The 24,538-nt window shown below is 39.3% G+C and overlaps 3 protein-coding genes across 3 annotated transcripts; 2 read left to right on the top strand and 1 right to left on the bottom strand.

The window, feature by feature from the left end:
* The first annotated feature begins 9,554 nt into the window (after positions 1 to 9,554).
* Positions 9,555 to 12,779, top strand: LOC125207713 (uncharacterized). Its single transcript, XM_048107177.2, has 3 exons — positions 9,555 to 9,966; positions 10,899 to 11,046; positions 11,281 to 12,779. Exons 1-3 carry the CDS (start codon positions 9,958 to 9,960, stop codon positions 12,441 to 12,443), a joined length of 1,320 nt encoding a protein of 439 aa, XP_047963134.1. The 5' UTR covers positions 9,555 to 9,957; the 3' UTR covers positions 12,444 to 12,779.
* Positions 12,780 to 16,679: 3,900 nt separating this feature from the next.
* On the top strand, positions 16,680 to 19,073 carry LOC125204808 (uncharacterized). The gene has a single exon (XM_048103544.2). It carries the CDS (start codon positions 17,364 to 17,366, stop codon positions 18,831 to 18,833), a length of 1,470 nt encoding a protein of 489 aa, XP_047959501.1. The 5' UTR covers positions 16,680 to 17,363; the 3' UTR covers positions 18,834 to 19,073.
* Positions 19,074 to 21,634: 2,561 nt separating this feature from the next.
* Positions 21,635 to 24,315, bottom strand: WRKY57 (WRKY DNA-binding protein 57). Its single transcript, XM_048102811.2, has 3 exons — positions 23,798 to 24,315; positions 22,627 to 22,770; positions 21,635 to 22,254 (listed from the first exon to the last, which is right to left on the bottom strand). Exons 1-3 carry the CDS (start codon positions 24,106 to 24,108, stop codon positions 21,903 to 21,905), a joined length of 807 nt encoding a protein of 268 aa, XP_047958768.1. The 5' UTR covers positions 24,109 to 24,315; the 3' UTR covers positions 21,635 to 21,902.
* Positions 24,316 to 24,538: the final 223 nt, after the last annotated feature.

Genomic DNA, 24,538 nt, shown 5'->3' with positions numbered 1-24,538 from the left:
AACGGCAGCCGAATCGCAGCCGCCACGTCCACAACGATCACAGCCAACGCCGACGACACAAATCCCGGCAATGGTTCCTTTAGACGCACTGGCAGCGTATCTAAGGCAACAAGGCCCCAACAAAGATTGGACAGCGACCCTGGCCGGATTTAGCCTGACCGGAGGAATGCCGGCGATACCAAACCCTACCCCAACAGCAACCACAGTAACCCCACCCACCACCATCCCAAAAACCTCACATCCGACATCCGAAAAGACCTCCCCAACAGTAACTGCACAAGCAGAACCGCTCGACGTTAGCCCTCTTTCCGCCTATCAAGATCCCAACTGGGGAGAAACAGAGGAAAAAGAGAGTGGAGGGAGAGCAAGCGAGAGAGAGAAGGGTGAAGCAGAGGAGATAACGGCCACTGAAGCCACAACCAATGAAGCAAAGAGGGAGGAGATAGGCCTGAACGAAATGGCCAGAAAGCAAGGGTTAATGACAGATGATGAGTTCCAAGCGGTTTTGGGCAAGGGAGATAGGATCGTGGTAAACCCTGAAGGGGTGGCTGAGGTACTGGACCTCGCATCCCAGGCAGTAGGGAGGGGGGAAACAACCAAGGAAGCAGAAGAGTCGGAAGGCGTAGTCCACCAATTAGTGGAGGAAAGGACAGACGAACAACCGGAAAAGGCTGAACAACCTGAGGAGGAGAGGCAAGAGCCAGACACACATCAAGAGGAAGCCTCAGTGGTAACTAAACCCAAGCCAGTAAAGAGGAGGCTAGTGTTGAAAAACGACCCCTTAGGAAAGTGGAAGTCCAACAAGGCAGGAGCAAACACAGCAGCAGATGCAGTGGAGGTTTCGAGCGAAGACGAGAAGACTACTCCTACAAAACCTGGGGAGGAGCCCTCGAAAGCTAGCCAGAAGGACACCCAAATGGCAACAGGGGCAGTATCATCAACGCCGACTGACCAGAAGGAGAATACTGACAAGGTGGATGAGGGTCTGGACCTCGCATCAGAGTCAGTAGGTCGGGAGGAGGAGACGAGAAGTGATACTAGTACCCGTGCGGTGACCGAACCTACCACCCAGGAGGACGTTTCAACAAAAGCCGACGAAGAAGCAGAGGCTATGGAAATCGAAGAAGCTAAGTACATCCAGGAAAGGAAGAGAAAAGGGAAGGCCCCTGTCAAGAAGAAACAAGCCGTGAAGAAACATCGCACTGCCAATGCCAGCATAGTGATCAGAGGGCCGGAAGAGAGAGGGAGATTAAGCGACAGCGACTACACTTCCAGCGAGGAGTCTGACTCGGAGAGTGATATCTCTCTAGAGGGGAAGAATACCATGAGCAGCAGCTCCCCGACAACCACCTTGAACTAGTCCACCCTCCGGTAGAGAGGATCATGTACCGACGGTGGAGGGTAGAGCTCACTGATGAGCTTATGGAGGACATGAAGCACTACGACACCAAAAAGCTTCAAGACGCATTTGACGACAAAGAAGACAGTAGCAAGCAGGTCAAATGCGGAAAGGTACTCCACATACCCTCTTTGGATGAGTTATCTGTTCGTGATTCCTTCCTGGCCAGTATGGAAGCATTGGGTTTTGAATGGCTGTTAGAGAATAGGGACCCGGAGATATCTGTGAGATTAGCAAATGAGTTCTTCACCACGTTTAGGTTCCAAGTCACTACGGACCTAGACGAGGTGGCAATTTCCTTCAGAATATTTGGAGGAAAACTGTCCATGAGTCTGATAGAGTGGACTGTGCGACTGGGTATGTGTAGCCTGGAGGAGGCTATAGGACCAGACTGGAGAAACCGTGAGAGGGGGGTACCGAGGAGACACATAGAATTTGAGCCCCAGGAAGCCTGGGATGAGCTAACCCACCCCGATGCTGGCCAGTTTCGCCTCCACTAAATCCAGATCCACCCACTTCAACAATCCCATGCTGAGATTGGTGCAACTCTACTTAGGCTATAACCTACTGGGACAGAGTGATTCAGCTGCCAGAACGTCCATGACCGAATTGTACTTGGTATGGTGCGCTAAACATGGAAGAAAACTGCATTTGGGATTTTGGACAGCCTACCAATGCCACCTGATAGCCACCTACCCAGCTAGAAACTTGTCCCTCTGCCACATACTAGGAGCTTTCGTGCGCAACAACATCATCATAACAGAGGCAGAAGACCTATCTCAGATGTACATGGTCGACGCTCCTGGCCTGTTCGATATACCCTTCTTCGTCCGCACCAACTTGGTATACTACAGAGAAGGAGTACCCCAGTTCTACCCAATGGGAGAAGCCCCTGGGGGAAGGGCACAACAAGGCCAGGAGGGGCAAGCTGGGCAGATCGACCAAGCGCAAAGGCTGAGGCAAGAAAATATGGAGAGGGCAATAACTGCTGGTAGAGGAGAATAGACAATCAAGGGCAGAGATGGCGAAGCTGACAACCCTAATGGAGAGCATTCTAAAGGAATTGGCAAGAGGAAAGGCAAGCACTAGAGCTGGAACAAGTGGACATGGAGGACAGGAAGAAGAAACCACCGGACCTGAGGAAAAAGAAGGTGATGAACAAGAGGAAGAAGATGACAACCAATCGGAACCCACTGAAGAAGAACCAAAGGACCCACCTGCACAGACCCCTGTGCCAAGGAGGAGCAGGAGGAACGTCTGATCGACCCCCCCCCCCAAACTGACCAGTTAGTTTTATTTTTAATTTTTAAGTTTTCTTTTAGTTCTGTTTCTTACTTTTGTTAAATAGGTAGAATTATGTGTATTAATTGTAAGCAAACCCCATTCATAACACTTAGCCTATTTAATAGTCTAGGTGTGAGAAGTAAAGGGTTTGCTACTTCGGTGCATGTGTTTTTATTATGTTTTTGTGTTTATCATAAGCATGTTAACTCACACTTAGCCTACTGCGTAGTCTAAGTATGAGGAGTTTATATGTTTATATAACATGTTGGTAAAATATTCTGCTTTGTTTTATAAATCTAGGTATATATCTGAAACTCTCCCACTTAGCCTATTGCATAGTCTAAGTGTGAGAAGTTTTTAGATATAATATGTGTTTGTTGTAAATGTGTGTCTGTCATACTAGTCATTCCCAATTTTCACTTCACAACCCGTATTTGGGGCAGACACTTGTGAAGTGAGAGGGGGGAGCAAATGGCCAGTATGACATGTATATATATGTTATTTGAGTCAGTGCATGTTAGTTTTTTTCTTTTAGGGTTTGTTTAGGTCTAGGAATTATGTGTTATGTTTTTTTTATGAATGGGCTTAAAACTCAACTGCCTCGAACTGACGGTGAGGGGAATTGAGGGAGATAAGGCATGCCGGAAAACAGAAACCGCCCCCTCCAGTAACCCCTAGTCAGTATAGATGATGCAAGTATGAAGGAAAAACTCATCCCTTAGGTCAGACACGAAAGCCCTCTTAAAAGGTGAGTTAGAAGCCCCAAAGTGGAACCGCTTTCCACTAAATACTGAAAAAAGAAGAGAGGCTACCACATGATGTCTAGGGCAAGGTGACTGCGTGTAGCAAACCCTGAAGACAGTAGGAAACCCCTCCACCCCCCCCCCCCCCCAGAAAAAAAAAACCCTACCCTTAGAACCCCATTTTCTAGCCTGATCTATACCCCGAAATAACCCATCAGCCACTGGAACTGTGTGCGTGCAAGGCATAAGGCAAGGAGGCAACTGCCCAGGAGGACATACAAAGGAAACCAGCTGAAGAAAGAAAGACAAATAAAGAAGGAGAAAATCGATCTGAAAAATTCCATATCCAAAAAATAGAAGAAGGTATAAGGGTGGCAAAGCCACAGGAAGAAAACCGAAGAAAATGGTCGCATACTTGACCACAAAAAGAGAAAGGAGGAAGAAGGAATAAGGGTGGCGAAGCCACAAGGAAGCTACTGACCAGTTGGAAGCCAATGTCAGAAATTGTCCAGCCGAAGAAGAAGCCTTAGCCAGAAGCCCGAATGCACACAGTTCTCCCTCATCAAATAAGTAGTTAGTTTTTGAACCCTAGAGCCTTAGGGACAACTGCCCCAAACATTACAAACCAATAACCCCATTACAAGCCTTAAAGACCTTCAGGAACTGCACGTGAGATCTGAGTCTGAAAGATCTGTGGTTTAGCATTGAGAGAGAACAGTCCTAACAGACAATCTTTCAAACCTTCAAATACCCGTATGAACTTTATGTTTGAACTTGTGCATGCTGATGTGTGGGGCCCTGCACCTGTTATTGGGGGAAAAGGATTTAGATATTTTGTTACTTTCATTGTTGATTGCACTAGGATGACATGGGTGTATTTCTTGAAACACAAATCTGAAGTGGTTGAAAAATTTGTCCTCTTTTTCCATATGATCCAAACACAATTTCAAACTACCATAAAAATCATTCGGTCTGATAATGGGAGGGAATTTGTCAATAGTGACATGTCTGAATTTTTTAGAAAAAAGGGCCTTATTCACCAAACTTCTTGTGCCTACACACCCGAACAAAATGGGGTAGCTGAGAGAAAAAATAGAACAATCCTAGAAGTAACTCGTGCCATTATGATTGAATCCAAAGTCCCAACCTTTCTTTGGCCAGAAGCCGTGGCAACCTCCATCTACCTCATCAACCGATTGCCCACCAAAATCCTCAACAAAAAAACTCCCCTTGATATCCTCACCCAACAAGCCAAAATACCCGAATCCCTTAGTATGTCACGTAAAGTGTTTGGGTGTACAGTCTATGTCCATATTCTCAAACATGAAAGAACTAAATTTTCTCCTTGTGCTACTAAATGTGTTTTTGTGGGATACGGGATGAACCAAAAGGGTTATCGATGCTTTGACCCGATTACTAAGAAAATCATCACCACTATAAACTGCAACTTCCTGGAAACCGAGTTCTTCTACCCTCACCACCTTAACAGTCAGGGGGAGCAAAATCCTGAAACTAATCATGGGGACTGTCTAAGTTGGTTTGTGCCACCTCTAAGCCCTTTAATTGAGGAACCAACAGAGACCATAGCGGTCACTGCCGCCGAGCACGCCCCTCCACCAGAGTCTCCTCAACCACCTCAAGATCAACCTCAACCGATATCCCAGGTATCCCCTGTACCAATTTCTGAAGAGAATACTGTAGTTAATGTTAACACTGCAGAAGAGGAGAAAGAGGATAACACAATTGATGGTGACATTGGGAAGTATGCTCTTCCATATCGGAGTACTCGGGGCATTCCTCCAAAACGATATTCTCCTGAGAAGATTGGTGCAAAGAGCAGATATGGGGTTGCAAATTTTGTGCAAGGAAATTTGAGCAAGATGGCACGTGCTTTTGAAGCGGCACTCTATGAGGAAGAAGAAATTCCGCAGACTGCCGAGGAAGCGATGAAGCACAAACACTGGAGAGAGGCCATGTTTACAGAGATGAGAGCATTGATGAAAAACAACACATGGATAAAGGGAAAACTACCAGAAGGGGTCAAAGCCGTGGGGTGTAGATGGGTGTTTACTATCAAGCGAAGACCAGATGGTTCAATCGAGAGATATAAGGCACGACTTGTAGCAAAGGGGTACACTCAGACATACGGAGTCGACTATGCTGAGACCTTCTCGCCTGTGGCAAAGATCAACACAGTCAGGGTACTGTTCTCAATTGCAGCCAACAAGGATTGACCACTTCACCAGTTCGACGTGACGAATGCCTTTTTGCATGGAGAACTGCCCAAACCAATTTTTATGATACCTCCCCCGGGATTCACAGATGAGTTTCAGCCAGGAGAGGTGTGCAAACTCCAGAAGACATTGTATGGGCTTAAGCAGTCTCCAAGGGCCTGGTTCAGTCGATTCATTGAAGTGATGAAAAAATATGACTACAAGCAGAGCAACTCAGATCACACATTGTTCATCAAAAAGAAGAATGGGAAAATCACGTGTCTTATCGTCTATGTTGACGACATGATCATCACATGGGATGATGAAGAAGAGATTGCCGAATTGAGGAAGAACTTGTTCAAAGAATTTGAGATGAAGGATCTGGGTCTTCTCAAATATTTTTTAGGAATTGAAGTTCTTAGACCAGAAAGAGGAATCTTCATCAATCAAAGGAAGTATATTCTTGATCTTTTAGCAGAAGTGGGCATGGTAGACTGCAAGCCGATGGACACCCCAATGATACAGAATCACGGATTGCAGATAGTTGAAGGAGCGAAGCTCACGGAAAGGGGGAGATATCAGAGGCTGGTAGGTAAGCTTATTTATCTTTCTCATACTAGACCCGACATAGCATATGCTGTGGGAGTAGTAAGTCAGTTCATGCACCCACCACAAGAAGATCATTGGGAAGCTGTTCTACGAATTGTCCGATATTTGAAGGGTACTGCGGAGCATGGGGTACTGTTCGAAAAACATGGGCACTTGGATATTAATGGTTTTACTGATGCAGATTGGGCAGGGAACCCAAATGACCGAAAATCCACGGCAGGGTACTTTACATTGGTAGGAGGAAATCTTGTCACATGGAGGAGCAAGAAGCAGAAGGTAGTTGCACTTTCAAGTGCAGAAGCATAATTCCGTGGAATCAAAAGTGGTCTCACTGGGATATTGTGGCTAAGGAGGCTCATGACAGAGCTTGATCAGTACGTACCAAAACCGTGTAGACTGTTCTGCGATAATAAAGCTGCGATCAGCATCTCTGAAAATCCAGTTGATAAGTCGTATTCTAAGCCTTGATTACTGGTCAGTATGTCGTGAAATGCATGTATTATCTGCAAAACAGTTGCTCAAGTGTGCAGGATTAAAGGATCCAAGTCAGTAGGAGACGATTCAGGTGACGCAAGTGAAAAGGGCGCTAGAAGGGTGCAATACTGACCAGGATGCATGCCAGAGAAAAGGCTCGAGATAGAGAAGAAGGATAGCTGGGATGATCATTAACAAGGGCATAAAAGTCAAAACTTGAAGGAAGTCTACCCTAAAAGCAAGGGCAAGCCTCCCTATAAAAGAAGCCACTTGGAGAGAGAGAAAGAGTTCGGCCTTTAGTTCTCGGTTCAAAAAACACACTTAGTAGAATTCTCTCTAGAAGATCAGTCCTTCAGCATTGTCCAACCTCTCGTTCCTCGCCACAGCTATGGTCACTTGACGGCCAAGAGTCTGCCGGAGAAGTCATCGATCCACCGTTCCAGCCAGTTACCGTAGTAGTATAGAAGTATCATCGCCCGGAGTGGCCAAACAATCGTTATTTTGCTTTCTAGTTTAATCTTTACTTGTTTTCGTCGTTGGTTTTGTTGCAAACACTCATCGTTGTTGCCTTTTGAAGTACTTTGTGAAGTTCCAACGTTAAATTATGAAGTTTCTATTTCGTATGTCGCTTTGGTTCGAGTTTGCCTCATTCTGCTTAGGAAAGTTAGATCTAGTTGTTGCTTTTAATCTCTAAGTGTTTTCTTATCTGGAGTTGTCGATCTGAAGTTGTAGTTATATTTTAGTCTAATCTTCGTGCTTGAGTCTTCGTGTTGCATTATAATCACCGCCTTGCATGTTAGTCAGTAGAAGTAAAATTGCAGTTTCACCGTTTATTTTAAGTTTGAGCATTTTAATCAATGGTTCGTGAGTTTTAGGTTATGAATCTGAGTTTAGTTATGGTGTTTGAGTTCATCTGATTTTTGTTAATGCTTGGTGAAGAAGAAAATGTCAAAATCAACTTTAGTTTGAACCACTTTACTTTTAAGTTACTTTTGCTTTTGTTCCCTACTTTTCAGTTGTACTGTCCAGACCTGTCAGAGAGCCACCCAGCCACCAGATATACCTTGTTGTCTAGATTTCCTTTTTTAGTAACTGTCTACTTTTCATATGCCTCTGAGACACTTTGTCCCCTATTTTCTCGAACACCATCACATGCCTGTTACTTTCACGCCTACTAGTCAGTAGAGTACCACATTTATTTCTTGCCTAGGTAAAATCTCAACCCAAGCGTGGTAGCTAACCAAAAACACCCAGGAAAGTCACCGCAGTTATCAAAACGTGTCCATCCTTGTGGGATTCGACCCTTACCTCCACTATACTAATCAGTAGAAGTGGGTTGAGGAAAATTGTTTGAAGCCAGGTCCCGGTTGTCGTACCAACGACTCAGCTGGGTCGGGAATCTCTTCCTGATCAGTTGGATACACTCCAAATTACATACGAAAACCGACTCATAGACCACAAGAGACCCTTCACCAGTTCAACACGATAGAACTAAACACGTGGAAGTCGACAGACACTTCATCAAGGAGAAAATTGAAGCCAGGATTGTCGAGTTTCCATATGTGAAGTCGGAAGATCAGTTGGCAGACATTCTAACCAAAGCTGTGAATTCCAAATCATTCAAGGAAGTATTGAGCAAGTTGAGTATCGGAAACCCCGTTACTTAACTTGAGGGGGAGTGTTGGAAAGAAATCACGTAATTATGGTGATTGATTTTAATTTGATTGTATACCATAACTAGATAGGATCTCCAATGATCTCGTTTACCATATGTAAATCTTCTCCTACCTATAAAGGTTGTAACCCTAGCACATATTGAATTAAGCAATAAAATACATCTTTCTGATCCCTAACTATTTCTTCAGCTGGCATGAATCAACTAAATTCATATAAATAGACCATTGCAACACATTGCCAAGCCAACCTCGCTCATGTTTGGTAAGTAAGATTTATACAATTTTGAAAGAATCATTACCAAACTTGTGCATGGATGTTTAATAAGAATTGTGTGAGTTCAATCTTATGACACTTATTAAAATTGCACAATGCAAAGGTTAGCTGGTGCACATTTCGCGTGTTTACGATGAAAATCATGTGTTATTTGTCCAGGACCTAAATGTTGCACTAGCTATCTATAGAAGTTATCTATCAAACACATTTTGTTGAGTACAGATCCATCCCATATTGGGAGTCTAAGAAAAGTTGGAAGGTATATATAATTCATGTTCAACTCCAATCAATTTGAAGTCTTTTAGGAGTAATCCTAAAACAAATTCGTGCGGACTTGACCTAAAACGGATGATATCAAACGTCTGTTGCAGTGACAATCCGAACACATTTTGAATTTAAGAATCTAATTTTAAATACACATCAAACACATTAATAGTACCCAATATCTTTGGAATGATTATAAAATTCCAAACATTACAATAAAACATATGGATAGTCAGCTAAACTGTACATTCTCTTTTTCCATTTATTAATTGTCTCTACTAGAAACTCAACAAATCTGATGCGATTTTGGCTAATTTTAATGAGCAAAGATCAACAATTTAAACAGAACTTCATAATTGATGATACTGTAAGAATATTATTACAGATGTAATTTTGATCAAATATTGCAAAATTTGATTGGGCTTGTGTTCAGAGAGTTAAAATAAACAAAAAAATCAGACAAGTAGTATCCTTTAACGGCTGTGGTGAATAAAAATAGACAAACGATATTCACCCCAAACACATGATAAAACGATCTTCACTCAGCTGGCTGACACGTGTACGAAAGAAACCACGTGCGGAATCAAAACCGGGTCATCGTATTCGGGTCGTACTTCACTCTACAAAACCCACGCGAACCGCACCGTAAAATTTTCCCCCAATTCCGTCAAACGCCGATTTCACTGAAATCTGTAATGGAAATTTCGCTCCAATTCTTTTCTCAATTTTCAAATCTAGCTATCTTTTGATTCAATTCGTCCCTCCCTCTCTCGATTGATTGGCGGATCGAATATAATCTGTTCGTTCTAAGAAATTCTAGGTTTTAGCTTTGAATTTTCCGATCTGTGCGATTTTTCCCCGAAATCTGATTTTCTTAGCCTTTTTGTTTCCAATTGGCTTCATTCTTTATTTCGCCTCTATTAATAGAATCAGGAACTGTAATTCTATAAGGAGACTTTTTGATACCTAGGGTTTCGCTGTTCGTCGTTGCTCTATCTTCAGGCTGACTGTAAATTGGTTTATGTTTTTGGTACGTATATTTCCGAATTGATATTTTTTATTGTTTTTTTGGTGGTTTCATTTGTGGAATTGAATCTAGGGTTAGGGTTTCATATGAAAATTGGGCGTCTTCTTTTATTTTAGCTGAATCTTGCAATAATTTGGCTGCAGAGAATAGATAGGTTCTTCAGTTGTTATGTATTCAATTAATTTAGGAAAATGGATCCCCCAACCTATATACTTCAAGTAGAAAGCAGTGAAATGAAGAAGACCGTTTTTTTATTCAGCCTTTCATGTTTTAAAAGTCCTATCATAGTTGTGATTTAATCTTTTTTACATGAGGCATAATAACATGTGAAAAATGATTGTTAAAAAGAGCACAGGATAGATATTTGGAGACATTTAGTGACACTGGTTGATGTCATGAAAGGAAGTAGTAGAGTTATAAGGCTGGATTGGGTTTGAGATCCGTTGCTTAATTGTTTACATTGTACTTTATCTCTACATCATAATAGTTAAGTGATCAATTTGTTTTTGGTGCTGCTACTTGGGCGCATCATGTCAAGTTCCAAAGTGTATATTTGTCTAATGGTCTTAAATACAGTTTTGCTTTCCGTTTGTCCATTGTAATGTGGCCATATGATCTGGTGTTCTTGTGAACACGTGTCACACCGCTTCTCCTTTTTTACCTTCTTTTGCATCTTGATTTCATTTCTACCTTTATTGATTTACAGATGTGCGATTTTGAGTTGCAGCGAGTTATAGATGAGTTTAAGAAAATACAGAATCACTTATATATTTAGCATTGACGTGTAACTGATACCGATTTTTGCTCTTATGACGTCATGAACTTTTTTTTAGAAAATGGCGTCATGAACTAGATCGTTATTTCTTATTAAGTGCCACCAGTAAGCTTTATAGAAATTGTTAATCTGATATTTTTTTTTTCATCTTGAATTACAGAGGATGGGTGTGAAGCGACCATTGGAAGAGGAAAATCTTCCGGAGCTTTCATTCGAGCAACCTAAACAGCACGATAGCAACAAAAAGCTGACATTAGCGACCGAAGATTTTCCTTCTCGCCCAACTTTTCCAATAGTAAATTCTCCTGGTATGATATGCTATTGAATACCAGAACTTCAGTTTCTTTTGTCACTCATGGTTGTATCATATTTTCTTGGATATTGTCATTTAGACTGATACTCGAATATGCAAGCTTGTGCAGCGACACATGTTTTGTGATATTTGTAACAACTTAAGTCTTCTTTCTTTATTCAAACAAGTTGTATAGTTGTATTATTTGTATATATTTAACTCATTCTTTTTGGCATGTTAAATCACTTAGGTGAAGCCAAGAGCAAATTATCTGAACTAGATTCGGATGGGATGCCTGAAAGTGGCGGCATTGGCGCCTTGATAGTGGACAAAGAATTGGATGCAAGTATACCCTTTTCTTTGGCCACCACCACTAGCAGTAGCAGCAGCAGAGGGGAGCATTTTGAAGATCAGGACTTTGCTCGCTATTACAATGTTCCAGGAGTTATTGACTTAACCTTGCCTCGGCTACCTCCAGAACAGTATGAGGACCCATATGTGTATTTATTAAACTGTTCCCCCAGGAAAGAAGTGCCAGTTGGGCCAGACCATCAGGCAGAAGTTCCGGAGTGGGATCCTAGTGCTAGTGGGAAGAATTTCTCAGGCACTAGAAACTCCATCAAAGATGATTTGGTACACAAACTTATGGGTATTTGTATCATTCCGCCACCTGGTTTAAATGATTTAAGCAGTGATGGTTACACTGTTGGTCGTGGCAGAGCTGATTGTGTCTGCCCAGATATGGGGTCTGTGAGATGTGTGCAGCAACATGTGAGGGAAGCAAGAGAGAAATTGCGCTACACCATCGGTGATGAAACTTTTGTGAAGTTAGGCTTCTATGAGATGGGTGAGGAGATAACCCAGAGGTGGAGCGCTGAAGATGAGCAGCTTTTCCACAAGGTGGTTATCTCCAATCCTGCTTCATTAGGTAGAGACTTTTGGAAGGACCTTGCTGCAGTGTTTCCTTCTCGGACAAAAAAGGAATTCGTCAGCTACTACTTCAATGTGTTCATGCTACGGAAGCGAGGTGTTCAAAACCGATCTTATTTGTCACGGATAGACAGTGATGATGATGAAGACCTGAAATCTGCCCGAGTACACTACCCTTCAACCCATTTTCTGCTGGCCGAAGATGGTGATGATCTCCATCATACCCATGGGGACTTTCATCATCTCCATGTCGGAGGAGATGGAGATTCGGACGTTGGGTCTCTTAGCGACCAGGACTTGGATGCAGGGTGGGCAGACAGATATGGTTCCGAGCCTGAGATTGTTTGCGGAGACAAGGGCAGCTTTGACAATCTTGAAACTTTTGATGGTAGTATTCCAAAGAAGGATGATGTTGATGAAGGTGGCAATCACGGACCGGCTACTTCTGGTGGTAATGTTCCTAAGCCAAGTTCAGGAGAGTGAGAAGTAGCATGCATTTGGATGTAGTTGGGGGTTGCAACTTGTTCCTGATACCCAGATATTTGTCTTTTTTATTTTGGGGGTGGGGTTGGGGGTGGGGGGTGGGGGGTGATAAGTAATCTAAGTTGAGCATTTTGAGGACAAAAAGAGTTATCTTGATGGGGAAAGAAGAATTTTGTTTCTCATTTAGCTTTTGAGGAATGATGACAATATTCGTAGGGTCATAAAGATAGAGGGATGTACATATTTCTTCATGCAAAATGGCTTAATTTGGCTATAACTTATTCCTTAAATTATCTCCCTGCCTAAAAAGGAAAATAAAGTCTGAATATTCTCGGATGATTTGGTTTAAGAGAATTAAATCTCCTCGGTCAATCCAATTATTTACAGCATTCTTAGAGTTTGTTTGTATGGTGGTAAAGTAATCTGATTTCTATATTTTAAGTTCTTGTGTTTGTTGAAATAGTAAGAACCTTCAAAACAAGTAGATAGTGCAACTTTTTTTCTAGTATTCATGTTTTCTAGTTTTTCTTTGGTAGGAGTACTTTATTCCAAGTTATTACTGGTTTAGATATTTGATACTGTATACTTTATTTCTATTATTGCATTAAAATTCTAACCATAAAAAAATCATAATAATAATCGTTATTATAATTAATATTGTTATTATTGTTTATTAGTATTACTGTTAGTATGTTATCAGTGAATAATTTAAATCATTTAACAAATCTTTATTATCGGATGCCATATTCAGAATATTATTAATGGTACCTCACTGTCCTGATTGTGCCAAGTGGATATTTAATTCTCCTAGTAATGTGACAAATGATTCGCTTTGTAATTGTCAATTTAAACCGATTTAGATCCAAAAACTGCGATTGTATAAATTTAGCTACAAAGCCAAATTACATATTGAATCACTAACAAAATAAAGAAGATTTAACGAAATCTGTGTGCGAACTTGAAACTAGTAATTTTTTTGAATAATTGATAGTATTAATTACCTGGCGTTACCGGTTCTATAATTTTTGCCCATAAAAAGCTAAGAAGTTGCCTATACTATAGCTTGGACAAATTTGAAATTTTTTCTCTAAATAGCTCAAGGGTTGGGCCCAGAAAGTGATTTTTTTATTGATATTATTTCGATAAGAAAATAGCAGCACGTATATTCTCATCCTTGGCCAGCTAGGAGTACATGTTTGGTATAGTTATGACTTTTATTTAATTATTTAAATAAAGTTTTTAATTAAGATACGAGTATTATTATTTAAAAACAAGGATCAAGTATTTCTAAAATGAAGCCTATCCAGCCGGCGCTCAACCAACCTGTATCTTATTAATTAATTAATTTATGCAGTCTTATTGAAAATTAAAGAAGTAAAAGGATAAAATATAGTACTCCATATAATTGATTGTGAGGTGAGAGACCACACTGCGTCTATGAATTGTTGGGACTTATATTATACAAATATAAAAGCGAAGTTGGTTTATTATGTAGCTTTTGGGTCAACTATAGTACTAAGACAATTACTCAAAATTAAGTCACTTAGTGACCTTTTACTAGGCTTATAATTTTAAGTTAGTACCAAATATTTATGGAGTAGTTTTTTAGTAGCTTAATTATCTTTATGCAATGGTGATTTTTCCTTAGTTAATTTTTTGTTTCTCTCCCTTTTTTACATGTAAAAAATGCACGATTTAGCTTAATTTTAACAAAAAGCGCGTGATGGAGAGTGGTTAATGACTTAATGTTGAGGACAAAATTCTCGGGTTTAAATCTACCGTGATGCGCTCTTTATATATCTATTCATATATCAATAAAAAAACAAGTGATTTTCTCCTAAAAAAATTTAAGAGAATACACAATGTGTATACTTTTATGGCAATCATATTGCTCTCGTTTAAATATCCATGTTTAATGTATGTTGTTTTATACATTTAGCTTAATTTTAACTATTGATGTTAATAATTTTATAAATTCAATAAAAATTAAAGCTCAACTTGTAATTTATTAATTTAAAGTTGTAGAGAACTTAGTTTTCAATTCAAAATCATTATCGTTAAACACAAGCTAGTTCGATACACTCGTCGCATATCCCAATACGATTAAAGATCAGGAATTAATATATGGGTAGAATGTTGGAAATGATATATTTATGCATAAGATTTTACTATATTCAAGAGTTGACGCGTTGATAATTATTTATGCCATTTCTTGACTTTCACCACTATACATTGTGCATGTGTAATAAATAGGTAATTAAAAAATGCAGTGATCTTATTATAACCTCAACTATATTTACTAGTAAAAAAAATTGAGAGCAACTGCAAACACGCAACAAATGGAAGTAGAAAAACTTAGGAAGATGTGTTAAAAACTTAGAAAAATTGTGATAAATTTTGGATCTGAAATGTGCATAATTTTTGTGGTATTGTGTTCAGTGCTATGATGGATGTCTTTCCTATAATACTCGAATTTATTATGGTGGATCTGCACAAATTAACACATATTTAGTGCTATTCCATTTAATGTTTTTCAAAGTATAATCTTTCCCACAGATGAATCATTAAAAGTTTTAATCCATCCACAAAAATACCAATTTCTTCGTATTGTCTTCTCTCCCTCAGTTATATTGCAGGTCAAATTCAGATTCTGTACTATTTCACATTTATTATTTGTTTCCATTAACTCTTACTAGTTAGTTGGAGTAATTTAAAAATGTTACTACTATTTTAGAAAACTCATTGATACACAAAATAAGCATCCAATGACTTACAAAACATAGATAAATTCAACAAAGGAGTAAAAAAATTGAAAGTTTACAGTAGTAATTTCATACTGCTATTAAGCAACTAGAACTGATTTGGAGTGATGATGTGGTTAATTGGTTATGCCTATATGCTGTAGTCTGTAGATAATTAAATCAATCAAAATTTTAGGTTTGTTAGTTTGTAACTTTTTTATTCAATTGACCATTAAGTTTGTATAATACTAATTATTCGAATTAATCCATTAAAACGAAACTCGTAAGATTAGGTAAAAGGTCCAACGCCTTTGATATATTATACACTCAATACTCAATAAATTTAGTATTTATGTTGTGAAAAAAACAAAATATAAATTTATCATAATTATCTGTTACAACTGGACAGCAAACAAGCCAATAATAAATCGACATGTTTAATATAGGGTGAGACGTTTTCTTTAAAAAATGTGTGTTAAAATATCAATTTATAACCTTGAATCTTATTAGTAATAGACAAATATCGACCAAATATGACCGAAACATAAAACCATTAAGCTGCAATATCTACATGTGTTTGCAATATTAATTAAATGTAGTTAAATAAAATATCGTGTGACTCCTTGTTTTCAGGATCATATACTCATACTCAAAATTTTGCAATTCGAAATTTTACTTTACCAAAAAATATACATATAATTTGGCTACTGCATTTCAAAAATTGCTACTTGTACCAACCTATTTTAATGTGAGACAGTAAAATTATTATTCTTTGATTTTTATAAAACTGTCTCTCTCAAACACTCAAAAATAGTAGCATGAGCCCATTGAACACAGAATGGAGCCAGATCCAAATTTGATCACAAAAAATATTCCAAGATTGCAATTTGCTATGCAGCTGTAACAACCTACTTTTGATATATGGTTGTATGGCTACACTTAAATATCTATTTAAATACAATTATCTAAATACTTTAAAAATCATGTGAATTAGTCACATTCTCACTACTGCTTCACATAGAATATGGTATGTTTTATGGTCACTAATACTTTTCGTGAAATCTTATTCGACTACATATTTTCTCCATAGTATATAAACAAACTGACACGTATTAATATTTATTGGAACAGATTCATCCAATAAAAATCGCCTTGGCCTAACATTTTTATACTAATCAAACTCCAAAAGGTAAAAACATCCATTTATTAGCAGTTCCCAAAAATATTAGGCATGACTTTTGAGTGTGGAAAACATGTGGGGAGTTATGAAAGTATTAAAATCCTACACAAATGTACATATACTAAGTTTATAGAGGCAAAAATCTGAATTAGCAATTCAAGCTAAACCCAAACACGCCCTTATTCTTCCTCAAGAATTTGGAAATTTCACAGCAAATTCTTGTTTCAGTGCCACACTCAAAATTCCACAAACACAAAATCTTGAATAATTTTGTTTTTCTTTGATATAAAGATCAAATCTTTTTTCTTTTCACAGTAATCCCATTTTGATATTAACATAAACACACCGTCTGATTTTCTCTTCCTCCCCCACAAAAGTACACGTGCTGCCCTCATCTCTCTCTCTCTCTCTCCCTCTAAAAGTGGAGTATATATATATATATTGCTTCCATGCATGGAATTCTCCTCCTACTACAACAGACAAGCAACAAGAAATGCAAATAGGTGAGGAGAGAGAAAATGAGGTGATTTGTGTGTGTTAGTGAGAGAGAAATATAGGGAAGAAAGAGTCTTTTGGTTTGTGTTTCTGTTTCAATTTCTTAATGTTGATAGGCTGTGGCTGCTTCAAGGGCCATCATTACCGACCCATCTCCTTCTCAAATACACTTTGATTCTTTCCCCAATTTCTAAATTCCCCTCTCCTCTCCTCTCCATTAATGCCAATACAAATACTACTAGTCTATAAGTGAAACCAGATTTCCATGGATTCGGAATTCAAGATCTTTCCCTTCTCCCAAAACTGTCGCGAGGTCACGCACTTGGTGATCTGCGCCCAACCCCACATTCTAGATTCAACCTCCTCTTGTTAAAAATCAAATCTTTTTTTCCCCCATCTACTTCCAATCATCTGATCTGCCCAGAGATCGACGAATGCTGCCTACTTGAACAACTCACTTGAGACTTCCCTCATCTCGATTTTCATTTCAAGAATTGATCGAAAATGGCGGATGAATCGCGCTACGTCTGCAAGCTCTGCAACAAGAGATTCCCATGTGGGAAGTCGTTTGGGGGTCACATGAGGTCTCACGTAGTTGCGAATTCAGCTGAAATTGAGGAGAATTTGGAGTGTTTCGACATGAAAAGGGACCAATTCGTGAGCGATTCGGGGTATGTTCTGAGGGAGAATCCGAAGAAGTCTTGGAGGGCGGTGCGGCCGCCATTGCAGGAGGAGAAGGTCTGCAAGCAATGCGGCAAAGGGTTTAAGTCGATGAAGGCTCTGTGTGGGCACATGGCTTGCCATTCTGAGAGGGAGAGGGGAGGGGCTTCGGCTAAGGATGATCAGTACTCTTGGACTAGTGAGAATCAGAAGGTGGTTTTGGATAGCCATTCTGATACTGAAGCTGAGGAGAGAATGGTTAGGATTAGAACAAGGTCTGCTTCCAAGAGTAGGAAGTGTAAGAAAATTGCAGAGGATTGGCCTTTTGGCTCTTCTTCAGTTTCTGAGATTGATGGGCATGAGCAGGAGGAGATGGCTGTGTGTTTGATGATGTTGTCTAGGGATTGCGGTGTTAAGGTTGGAGTGAATTCGGTTGTGGAGTCTTCTGATAATAACTCTGTGGTTGTGGAGACCAAGTCTTCGTCTATGGAGGTGAGGAAGGAGAGAGTTGAGAGATACGAGGTGGGGAAGTTTGGAGATGGTGAGACCGCGAAAATGGAGGATTCTGATTCGGGTTATTTCTTGGATGAGTGTGCTAAGGGTGAGTCTGAGGTATCAGTGGATTGTAATAGGAGGAGTGGTGGATTTGGGGTGTGGAAGAAGAGCAGTCAAATCAAGAGTTGTGCTAATGAGTTGAGAAAAGCAAGAAAAGGGAATGCCTATGATGATGATGAGGATGAGATTGTTGTTGATGATGATGAAAAATGTGGAGGGGTTGAATCAAGAAAGAGGAAGTATGGATCTGGATTTTGGAATGAACCAGCAAGAATGGTGAAGAGTGGAGACAAAAAGAGTAAATATGAATGCTTCAACTGTAAAAAGACTTTTAAATCCTATCAAGCTCTTGGTGGGCACAGGCCTTGCAGCAAGAGAACCAATGCTTATGGTGAATGTGGTGAGAACAGTCCAGATGATTCTGCTTATTACAGGAGTGGTGCTGCCAAATTTGTCGAATCCCCGAGCAAGAGGAAGGAGAGTAGTGCTAAGAGTCCATCTGAGAAGAAGATTAAAACCAAGAAGAACAGCAGCAGCAACAACAAGCCTCATGCTTGCCCATTCTGTGACAGAGTTTTCAAGAATGGGCAGGCTTTAGGTGGGCACAAGAGGTCGCATTTCCTCACTGGGCACGACGAGAGCAGCAGCCGTAGTCTAGTGGAGAAGCCCGATGATGACATCCGTGATCTGCTCGATCTCAACCTCCCAGCTCCGGAGGCTGATGAGGACGAGGACGGGGGCCACTTCTTCCCTTGGTAGGCCGAGGACGAAACAGAGTAAGAACAATGGTGGGCTTCAATCATCAAACTTGGTTAATATTTATATTTGCTTACATAAACTATGGTTATTTTCTGCTACTACATGTTAGTGATCTTCAGCTGCATTCTGTTCCATGCTGTTGTTTAATTTTTTGATCAATCTAAACATGTTTTCTGCTCATTTTGAGGCATTCACATGGTAGCTAAAAGAAATTTGTAGTCAATTCATTTTATTCACATTTCCACAGAATTCTTGCATTTGATATTCATGATCATACATAGTTTTCCTCAGCCACACTATGTTGTTATCATCCCTCAAAACTAGTACATTTTGTCTCAATCAAAAGAATCATTGTCTTTAACAAACACAGTTTTAGTGTTTCTTTAAGTAAGCATCTCATTTTTATGAGCAGACAACAAACTAAAGTGCAGTTCAAGGAACCTATAAAGACAGCAGCTGTCTAGAGATATTTGGTTGGTTGGATTGGAGTAGAAGTTAATAACTAAGAAAAGAATTGTGAATCTCCCTTTTGTGACTGTTACAAATTGCAAGAAACATGATGATGATAATGAACCACTCTCCCAATTCTTTAACTTTCCTCACATCCATTTTTTCAACCTTTTTTTTAGTATTATTATTTATAAGGGTCACTTTATATTTATGATTTTGGATGGAAAAAAAGGGGAATACTACCAAAGCACATGCTTAGTTGTCATCCCACCACACACCTATATTTCACCATACTTTCTGTCTGCTTGCTTTTAACTTCACTGGTTTAAGGTCAGCCTCTTTACAAATTATTATAGGGCTTGTTTGGTTACTTAGTAGGAGTATAATTTGCAGCTAGTTACTTCACATAATTAGATTGGAAATATGGAGATTTAATGTTTTGTGGCACTTGTAGTATAAAGACAGAATCAATCATGTGTAGCAAGAGTAATGAACTTTTAACGGAGTAATTTTTAGAGAGAGCATGAAAACAGTAAACATAAGACTTAAGCTATTTGTGTAGTGTCAAATCACACATGAAGTTGTGCAGAATTAGTTGGGCCGTTGTACCCTGAAAGGCTGGGAAGGGACCCACTAAGTTTGTGGGCTTGGACGATGACTCACTCCAATCCATAACTACTTTGTGGCCCAATTCTGGTCCCACCATACAACCTTTTATCCAAACAATATTTATATCTGAAATTAATAGAAGATACAGGACTCGAACATCGAGTTTTTTGCAAGTCATTGAGAACGTGTTGATGTTGGATCTATCTTTGCACTCCCGCCGTGAGTCGTTCCAAGTTAGTTGAGACGTTTTTTTTTTAACAGGAGATTTAAGAAAGTTGACGTTTGAAGATTAAAGTGTGGAGAATAAAAGTAGGAGAGCGAAAGAGAGAGTAGAGTAGGAGATAGATTAAAGTTTTTAGCTAAAGAAATAATCGACTCAACTACATTTGATGGAGGGAGTATTTTATAAGTCTCTCTGAATATGTGAACCCATCAACCTCCAACTTCTAGGCCTATAAAATATGCTCGAAAACCATAAAGATTGATTTATGAAATATAATTTGTGGGGTCGAATATAACAAAGAAAGCTGTTATTGATCGTCACTGACAATGGATGATTGACTAATAACAAACGTGAATCCCAACCCGAAGGATATGATCAGAGTTGCAGCATCATATGAGGTCGACAACACCAAAAATTAAATTTAGTGGAATTTTTCAACCCTCATGAGTTTACTATATATGCCTGATCAATTCCCCAATCTCACCTTAACATGTGCTCTTGCTCGGAGACAACAAAACCACACGTTCAAACTTTTTGGCGCCTAATTGATCAAAACCACCGTCTCTCTTAAATTTTATGGCGAGTTGAGTATTCCCCAATAGTTGTATCATCTCTTATGTGCAATACTCCCTCTGTCCCAGATAATTTGGGACACTTTGACCCGGCACGAGTTTTAAGAAATCTAATGGAAAGTGAGTTGAAAAAGTTGGTGGAATGTTGGTCCTACTTTTAAAGTATTAGTTTTATAATAAAATGTGAGTAGGAATGAGTTAGTGGAATATAGGGTGCACTACCAAATATGGTAAAAATGAAGTGGGACAAATTATGTGGGACGGACCGAAATGGAATACTGGGTCAAATTATTTGGGACGGAGGGAGTATTTTTTATTTAAATTGGAGGTACTTAATATAGTATTTGAAATATTCTTGGATCAGCAAATGAGTAAATATACTGTCATATGGTTACATAGGTAAAGGTGAAATTGTTAAAAAAAGCAATACGTGGGGACAGAAGCAACATTGATTTCCACGCAATGCTGCCCCCGCTTTTAGTAAATAATCCGCCCCTTTAAGCCCACTTGTTTTTTTGTATGCTTCTCCTATCTCTTACCAATTTCTTTTACTACAGTATTTGTTACTGCTAAAAAACTTTTTGGGGCAAAAGATGGTGAACATAAAAATAAATTCTTCATGCAATTATATTTTGTTACTATTACTAAAATGTTACTATCTCCTAAAATCTCATAATTAATTACAATACTCAGTATGTGATGATTTACTCAAAGACAAAGGGAGTGGTAAAGTATAGAATTAAGCATTTTAGAAACGCTAACGCTAACAAAACAGTTACTTTAATTTATATACACACACAAATAAACACTCTATCTAAACACAGAAAAATAAAGGAAGAACATTACTATAATATATAAGCAAATGTGCAATGCACTTTTTAGCATTATCAAACAATGACTTTGGAAATTAGCATGCACACATTTTACAGTGACTGGAAACTTGGCAATGTCAAACGTCTAACAAGATGTTTTTATAAGCTTATTATCAGAATCATGTGAACTTTGTATACCAAAATTAAATCTGCAAAGGACCTTATTCAGTCCAACAATCATCTCTTACTAGACAATATATACATAGAATACCCTAAACCCATATATTCTTAGCAATATTAGATTATGGAGCACATTAGATTAGAGTCCCCACAAAAATAACTAAAGGATACAAAACTCTGTAATGACAAATCATAACATGCTTAGCAATAATACCATCGAATATCATGGCCCATTATTTCGCATTCTAGGCGGCACGATGTCCCCAAGGAGTCCTTCCCCCGGTGGTGGTGGTGCACGGGGTTCTCCTCCGCCACTACTGCCGGCGGCAGGCTGAAGAGGCGGCTGCGGCGGATGAGGAAGTCTAGGATGGTATGGCAAGTGTGGATTGTTAGAAGAAGGTGTTAAGTAATTGGGAAATGCAGGTTCCTGAGTTACCATACCACCTCTAGGGTATCCAACTGAGTAATGACTATGTTGCCCTTCATATGTTGTTATTACAACTGAGGGATCCTCGAATGACCGTTCTATTCTCTTTTTTACCATGCATTTACTGTTTGTACATCGATAATAGCTCCTTCAACACAACACAAAAACATAAACATGTCAGCAAAGTGTCCTTGGTTTGTCAAGTGTTACTGGTCTAAGATGAAATTACACAAAAGAGTATGCACAATAACTTCATTGTGTGAAAATTCTGGTAAATTCCTATCTAAATAGAAACACATTTAAAGCAAACATTTAGGCATGTGACGAAATGGAGTGACCAAATCCTTCAAATGCACCATACCGAGATTAATGCTTAAATATATTAACTCACTCAAGCACTTCAAATGTAGGAACACCAAACATGTGCATGTCCAGATTCATGATATATCCATTATTCAATCTTTGATGTTTCACCATTTTGCTTTTACACAAACACATATGATGATGGCATGTCTTGTACCTTGGAAATGGGCTGTTTTTCACTGCTTTTTGACCATACTTTCGCCATCTATAACCATCTTCAAGATGATCAACTTCACTTTTAGTGACAAAGGCGAAACGTGGCTGCCGAATTCGCTTTTGTCCCTTCTTTTTCGGCTTGCCCCTGCAAAAATTTAGCAGCCCTTCATTTAATCATATACTCTCAAATAATACAAATACATATCATCCGAATATAAGCCAGAAATTTCACTTTCACAACGTGTTTAGGTAAAAATATATTCCCTATAAGAGATTCTTTGTCATTACTTAACTGAAAATTCATAGTAAACAGACATTGCATGCAAATAAACTTTGGTGTGTTAAGCTAATTAGCAGAAAACATTAATTTGAAACAAGAATGAAAAACAATAGGAGCTTAGATTCATTCATTTTAACTACCACATTTCTCATGAAGACTATAAAAATGAAATCTACAAAAAAGCAAATTTGTTATAGGAGCAATAACTGAACCCAAATACGAAAATTCATAATTAGCCACCAAAGTCTGTTAATGAAGCATTACAGCATCCAAAACCGCCGAATCTTCTACCTAATATTATGAACAAGTTTATGGATGAGAGAATATCATCTTTTCTATCTAAGATTTTCATAAAATTAGTCCAAAAAAAACAAATTTTTTCCAGATTATATATGTAAATATAGCTCGATTTCATGAGAAGTTTTGGGACGAGGTGCATGGACCTGGAGTTCATATTTTAAGCAAGAAAAATAACTGGCATTAAGCAAATCTAATGATTAATTATGATGATGAATCCAATAAAAAATATGGAGTCGAAAAGAAAAAGGGAAGTGGAGGAAATATATTTATCGCCACGCCATTCCGCCGCAATAGCGGCTGTGTTTGGTCCGTGACAAAATTTCCCCCTTTATAAATTACCCTAAACGCCCCTAAAATCCGCGGAAATCCCGAAAATATCTCATCCCAACTTGCGTGCTGCAAATTGATGCTTCTAGAGACTGAGACTAGTGCAAATTCTCTGCGGTGAAACATTTAACGGTTCTGTAATTTGACAACACGAAAATTGACAATCGAACGACTGGATTTCGCGAGCTCGCATTTTCGCACCACCGCAAATAGCGCTGATCTAAACCACACATGCATGCAGTTTAATCTAGCACGAAATACTCACGCTGTGTCCGGCGGCGGATTCGCGGCGGCGACGGAGGATTTCTCCGGCGGATCGTCCGACGAGCTCGAAGATACCGACGGATTCGAAGGCGAGGCCTCCACCATGCGGCTCGGTGCCAAATCCGGCTCGATCGGGGGAAAATCGGCGAAATCGCAGTGGCGATTGGAATCCGGCGGGATATTCCAGCCGAACTCGCTGAGTATGGTGCTCTCTTTGTAGTCGTCAGTGGCGTAGAAGAAGGAATTGTCGGCGGCGGCGGTGTTGTGGCGGAGCTCCCAAGTGTCGGGATCTGGCTTGTCTTCGCCGGACATAGCTGGGGAGCTGCGAATCGAATAGTGGAGACGCGGAGAGAGAAAGCTAGGGTTTTGGGAAGAGGATAAAAGAATTACGCGTAGAAGAGATGTTATTCAATTGATTTGATCGTGGTTTTTTTAATTTTTTTCCCTTTTTTTCTTTTATCGTTTTCTTGGAAAGTTCTGTTGACAGAGACTGTGTGATTGTGAGAGAGATGGAGAGAAGTTCACGCGCATGAATTGTGTGCAAAATGCTGCCTTGCTCTTTCTATATTCACTTTATTAATACGCTTCATTTTAACACCTTACACTTCTTACTAATATAAATTATTGTGCATGACTTGGATGCTAAGTTATGTACTTTTTCACATAATATAAGAAGACGACGAAAATGTTAGTACTTTCTATATTCCGTAAAACTACGATTAATTCTTTGGGGTACATAATA

Source organism: Salvia hispanica, chromosome 6 (genome assembly GCF_029641045.1).
Source record: "Salvia hispanica isolate PSC_SH4W2 chromosome 6, Shi_PSC_v1, whole genome shotgun sequence".
Classification (NCBI taxonomy): Eukaryota; Viridiplantae; Streptophyta; class Magnoliopsida; order Lamiales; family Lamiaceae; genus Salvia; species Salvia hispanica.
This window is presented reverse-complemented; position numbering and strand designations above follow the sequence as displayed.

Excerpts from the sequence above, each read along its gene's own strand:
- WRKY57 (XM_048102811.2), bottom strand. The coding sequence starts at position 24,108 with ATGTCCGGCGAAGACAAGCCAGATCCCGACACTTGGGAGCTCCGCCAC. Across the intron at positions 22,771-23,797 it reads AATCCGCCGCCGGACACAGC|GGGCAAGCCGAAAAAGAAGG; the intron begins GTGAGTATTTCG and ends AAATTTTTGCAG. Across the intron at positions 22,255-22,626 it reads AAAAACAGCCCATTTCCAAG|GAGCTATTATCGATGTACAA; the intron begins GTACAAGACATG and ends GTTGTGTTGAAG.
- LOC125207713 (XM_048107177.2), top strand. Across the intron at positions 11,047-11,280 it reads TCCAATAGTAAATTCTCCTG|GTGAAGCCAAGAGCAAATTA; the intron begins GTATGATATGCT and ends TAAATCACTTAG.
- LOC125204808 (XM_048103544.2), top strand. The coding sequence starts at position 17,364 with ATGGCGGATGAATCGCGCTACGTCTGCAAGCTCTGCAACAAGAGATTC.